The 6,000-nt window shown below is 47.9% G+C and overlaps 1 protein-coding gene across 1 annotated transcript in view; it reads right to left on the reverse strand.

Moving 5' to 3' along the window:
* The window catches only part of vps45 (vacuolar protein sorting 45 homolog), a 59,680-nt gene extending 54,431 nt beyond the window's left edge, over positions 1-5,249 (reverse strand). Inside the window, exon 1 of the mRNA XM_073061160.1 lies at positions 5,070-5,249. Coding sequence (XP_072917261.1) covers positions 5,070-5,162 — 93 coding nt within the window. The 5' untranslated portion in view covers positions 5,163-5,249. The remainder of the gene's footprint in view (positions 1-5,069) is intronic.
* Between the last annotated feature and the right edge of the window lie 751 nt (positions 5,250-6,000).

Here is a 6,000-nt window from a genome sequence, read left to right on the forward strand (position 1 = left end):
CTTCTGCACAAAAGTATAAGTAAATAAAATAACATGTACGTAGATTATTTATATATATATATATAATGATTGTACATCTATAAAGTGATGCTGGGCACAGGAATGTCTGTACATAAGGTGACTCTGACAGAAAACGATAAAGAAATTGTACAGCAGTGGTGGTGGGGGTGTGAGTTAGTGGGTGGAGGTGTAGATCGGTCCTACTGTTTGGGGAAAGTAACTAATCTTGAGTCTGGTGTCCTGGTGTGGATGCACCGTAGCCTCCTCCCTGATGGGAGTGGGAGGAGCAGTCCATGAGCAGGGTGGGTGGGATCCTTCATGACATAACAGGCCCTTTTCCATCTCTACATCTTTTGTACGTACTTTAATAGTAAATTTACTTTGACTTTAAAACCCTATCCCTAACGTCCCAAGCTCTCCGGGTTGTAGGAGTTTTACTCCACCCCGCCCCAATTATAAAAAATTATAAACAGAAGTATAGTTATTAGTACAGATATAGAACAAAATGTGCACAAATACATAAGTACCATCATGGATTTACAATGTAAACAGCTTTATAAAAAGTGGTTTCAACTGTTTACGGAGCAGTGACTGAATAACAGATGGGGGCTGGGGGCTAACTAGAATAGTTGATCAGATTAACTGATTTGGGAAAGAAACGTTTAGAACTCCCGTCTAAGCTAGTCCTACTCATCAGTGTTTGGCCCAAAGACTCCCACAGTGGCCAATACAAAGGGGCATGATTTTAAGGTGATTGGAGGAAAGTATAGGCGGGGAATGTCAGAGGTTTTTTTTAAAAACACAGAGAGTGGTGAGTGGGTGAAACACCCTGGTCCGGGGTGGAAGACAGAGGCAGATACAGTCAGTAGATTTTCAGAGGTACAGAAGCCTGAAAGCCCACACCACCAGGTTCAAGGACAGCTACTTCCCTTCAACCATTCAGTTCTGGAACCAAAAGGCATGGTAGCACAGAGGTTAACGTAACGCTTTGCAGCGCCAGCAACTTCAATTCCAGCTGCTGTCTGTGAGGAGTTTTAATTCTCCCCGTGACCGCGTGGATTTCCTCCCACATTCCAAAACCGTACCGGTCAGTAGGGCAATTGGTCATTTGGGGGTAATTGGGCCAGGGTCAAGATCAGTGTGGAGAGGATCTGATGAAGATACCTTTCACACAGAGTCTTACAGAATGGAAAAAGGCCCTCTGGCCCAACTTGTCGGTGCTGTATCTCTAAATAAAATAAAACAATCCCATAATCACTACCTCCGTACTGCCACATTATGCCCACTCAGTATTACAATCGACTGCATCTTTTATACTAATCGTGTCCTTTCTTGTATAATTTACTGTAATTCACGTGCTCCTGGTGAACGCTGTTGATCTGACGGTACGTGCCTCTGATGCTGCCCAAGTACACACTGAGCATCTGACAATAAACCTGACCTTGACTCTGGATCCCAAGGACAGCCACTAGGTGGCAAAGGAGGTCCCACTGCGGGATGGACAAAGGTTCAGCAGGTTGGGCAGCATAGGGGGGGAGGAAATAAACCACAGTCGACGTTTCAGAGAGGGTTCACCAGGACACTGGAGCATTACAGTTACACAGAGAGATTGGACAGGCTGGGCTTGGTTTCCCTGGAGCAGAGGAGGCTGAGAGGTAAATTGTCTAAACAACGTGGGGTATATACAGGTGTCCCCCATTTTTCGAATGTTCGCTTTGCAACACCTCGCTGTTACGAAAGACCTACATTAGTTACCTGTTTTCGCTAACAGAAGGTGTTTTCACTGTTACAAAAAAAGGCAACGCGTGACCCGAGCTGCCAACCTCCTCCCCCGGAACTGCATTCTAGCTGGCTTTGCTTAAACACGTGCCTGTGAGCATCTGTGCTTTATATCGATTTATTTTCTGCATCTGTTAGCAAGATGAGTTCTAAGGTATCGGAAAAGCCTAAAAGAGCTCGTAAGGGTGTTACACTTAGCGTGAAACTAGACATAATTAAGCGTTTCGATCGTGGTGAACAAAGTAAGGACATAGTGAGTTTGGCTAAGGGTTTGTGGAAGTTGACGAAGATGATGTTGAAGAGGTTTTAGCATCCCATGACCAAGAACTGACAGATGAAGAACTGATGAAGAGGAAAGGATAACAATTGAAGCCGAACGCAGTAGTGAACGGCCCGAAAGTGAAGTCCTCCAGGAACTGAACGTGAAGCAATTGAGTGAGATTTTCGCTGGGAATGACAACGCTGCAATGATTGCAGAAATGTATGACTTTAATTTTGAAAGGGTATGTAGGTTTAAGGCATATTTGCAGGATGGTTTGAGAGCTTACAAAGAACTGTATGATAGAAAAATGCACGAGGCTAAGCAGTGAAGCCTAGTGTCGTTTTTCAAGCCTTCCACATCAGACGATGAAACTCGACCTTCGACAGCGAGGCAGGCAGACATAGAAGAAGGTGACCTGCCTGCCCTGATGGAAACAGACGACGATCAGATGACACCCCAGTCTCCCACCACCCCAACCTCCGACGACTCAGCCTAACACACCATCATCAGTGTGCTCCGGATTCCGGTAAGTGAAACTACACTGTACATACATTATTTCTACTTTATACAGGCCGTGTATTTTTATGTGTTATTCAGTAGCTTCATAGCTTAAGGGTTACTGGAAAGAGTATTTCTGCCGGGTGCGCTTGCACTGTGTGTTTCTGCCGGGAGCACTTGTGCCGTGTGGTGTTTTTACCGCGAGTGCTGCCGAGAGCGCTTGTGTGAGATTTTCGCTGCGGTGGCCAGTGTTGCAATAATTGCAGAAAAGTATTCCTGCATTATATAGGCTGTGTATTTATCAGATCATTCCTGCTTTTACTATATGTTACTGTTATTTTAGGTTTTATGTGTTATTTGGCATGATTTGGTAGGTTATTTTTTGGATGTGCGAATGCACACAAATTTTTCCCATATAAATAAATGGTAATTGCTTCTTCACTTTACAACATTCCGGCTTACGAACCATTTCATAGGAACACCCTACCTTCGAATAGTGGGGGAAACCCGTACAGTAGATTGTAAAAGTTGTACTCCGATGGTGAGTGTGTCTAAGACACGGTAATGTAGTGGTTAGCGCAACGCTACTGCAGCTCTGGGTGTTGGAGGGTGGACTTCAATGCCGGCGCCACCTGGAAGAGGTTTGTATGTCATCCCAATGAAAGCATGGGTTTCCTCCGGGTGCTCTGGTTTCCTCCCACAGTCCAAAGATTTAGCAGGTCAATTGGTCATTGTAAATTGTGGTTAAATAGGTGGTACATTGGGCTGGAAGAGCCTAATCCCCGCTGTATCTATAAATAAATGATTATTTAGATGACTGATAAACTCTTGATTGATAGCTAGATTATTGATTGATAGAATCTTGATTAGTCAGGGCATGAAGGCATACAGGGAGCAGGCAAGAGATTGGGGCTGAAAGTGGATCAGCCATGATGAAATGGCAGAGCAGACTCGATGGGCCAAGTGGCCTCATTCTGCTCTTATCTTCTGGTCTTATAAATAAATAAATAAGAAAAGTAGGTGCAAGTCAATGTGGAGAGTTTCTTGGACAGATCTTTTGGCCCAACTCTCAGTGCTGTCCCATTTCTCTCAAATCTTTCTAAACCTCTCCTATTCATGTAAATTGTACTCATCTCCCCAGCAGCCTGCTCCACACAACCATCACCCCCTGTGAGAAGGCCTTGCCCCCACTGGAAGCTACCAGTAGCTTTACATTTCCAATCGGACATGTTGGTCCTCAGCCTCCTTGACTGCCATGAGGACTAACTCAGGCTGGAGTAGCAACACCTCATATTCTATCAGAGAAACCTCCAACCTGACAGCATGAACATTGATTTCTCCAACTTCCAGTACTCCATCTCCTCTCCCCCCCTTCCATGATTCCATTCTCCAAGCGAGGAGGAAGCTGGGTGTATGGGGGGGGGGGGTAATATGGCTGAGGTAAAACACTTATAAAGAAGGAATCTGATGGGAGAGGACAGCAAACCATGGGAGAACCAAAGGTGGTGAGAAGGGGTAAGAGGGGAGCTAGAATAAGTGGAGGTTCCACCTTCCCCTCATCTGATCACACTTATCACCTGCCAGCTTGTACTCCTTCCCTTCCCCTCACCCTCTTGTTCTGGCTCCTTCCCCATTCCTTTCCAGTCCTAATGAAGGGTCTCAGCTTGAAACATCAATTCTTTATCCCTCTCCATAGATGCTGCCTGACCTGCGTTCCTCCAGTATTGTGTGTGGAGGATTTCCAGCATCTACAGAATCCTGTGTGCTCCTGATCCCCGGTGGCATGGGACTTCAGGCTTCTGCACCTCCTGAGAGAAGATGGCCTGATGGTGGGGATCTTTGATGGATGTTGCCTTCTCGTGGTAGCACCTCTTGTAGATACCACTGATGGAGGGGAGGCATGTGACTGTGATGTGTTGAGTATTTAGGATATGGAGTTTCCAATCCGGTTTTCAATCCGTGAATTATCTCCACCCCGCCCCCCGAACCTGAGTGGTCGGTCGCTGATCCATCCAATGTTAAGACCCATGAATAATGAGATAGGAAGGACAGGTTAAAGGGAAACAGTTATGAAATGAGAGAGACTCTGGGTTGACAGAATGGGAGCAGATTTTAAGGGTTAATATCTTTAAAAGAGCACTAAGATATTTAAATAACCTTCCCATGGGGCGACATCCCCCACGCCCCCCCCCCCCCCCGTAGTGCATGGGAGAAAGGGAAGGGGCTTTGCGACCCTCCCGTCCCGCCGCCCCCCTCGACCTGCGACCCTCCCGTCCCGCCGCCCCCCCCGTCCTGCGACCCTCCCGTCCCGCCGCCCCCCCGTCCTGCGACCCTCCCGTCCCGCCGCCCCCCTCGTCCTGCGACCCTCCCGTCCCGCCGCCCCCCCGTCCTGCGACCCTCCCGTCCCGCCGCCCCCCCGTCCTGCGACCCTCCCGTCACGCCCCCCTCGTCCTGCGACCCTCCCTCCCACCATCCCACAGACGGTGCCACTCTTCCACAGTATGGCGCTCCCTCGCCCAGCGCCTCTCACCGTCTCCTTGTCCATCAGCAGCACCTTCATGCCGGGCCCGCTCTCCTCGATCATCTTGGACACATACTGCTTGACAGCCAGCACCACGTTCATGGTGGCGGTGGCGGCTCCCGGTTCTGCTCCCACTCTGGTTCCCAGGCCCTCGGCCGCAACTCGGTGCGCACGCTCCGTCCGCGTTGTAGTTCCGTTCAAATCACCGGCCACTCCACCCAACGTTGCTGCTCCAAATTCGAACTACAACTCCCGGTACCCCTCGCGCTCTACGGATCCCGTTTGGAAGGGGTTTGTTTTGTCGACAGCAGAGCGCAGGTGAACTCATGGTTTCACGGAAGACTATCCTTGTTAATATCAATGGGTCGGTCAAATTTTCTTTTTTTAAAAAAAAGGTTCTCAGAATATCAAGCGGAAGCGACGAATTTCAAAACAGTTTAATAGCCTGAGTAATATCCTGAGTGTATATAAGGTTTCTCAACAATTAGGAGATAATGCAAATTCACCTTTATTGCCATTGAGTACTTTACAGCAGTAATACCAAGATGACACATAAATTAACATGTTATTGTGACCTAGATATTAGGTTTCGTTAATGTTAGTTATTCTGACGAAGCTTCTACAGATGTACGGTGGAAAACATTCTGATTGGTTGCAACAGGATTGCAAGAAGCTGCAGAGAGCGCTGAGACTCAGCCAGTTCCATCCCTGGTACAGCTCTCCCCACTATCGAGGAACACCTACAAAAGGTGATATCTCAGAAATGGGACACCCACCAGCCAGGTCGTTCCCTCTTCTCGATCCTGCCCTCAGACGGGAAGTACAGGAGCCTGAAGGCCCACACCTCCAGGTTCAACACACACAAAATGCTGGAGGCACGCAGTAGGTCAGGCAGCATCTATGGAGGGGGATGAACAGTCAATGTTTCGAGCCGAGACCT

This window comes from Hemitrygon akajei, chromosome 11 (genome assembly GCF_048418815.1).
Source record: "Hemitrygon akajei chromosome 11, sHemAka1.3, whole genome shotgun sequence".
NCBI lineage: Eukaryota > Metazoa > Chordata > Chondrichthyes > Myliobatiformes > Dasyatidae > Hemitrygon > Hemitrygon akajei.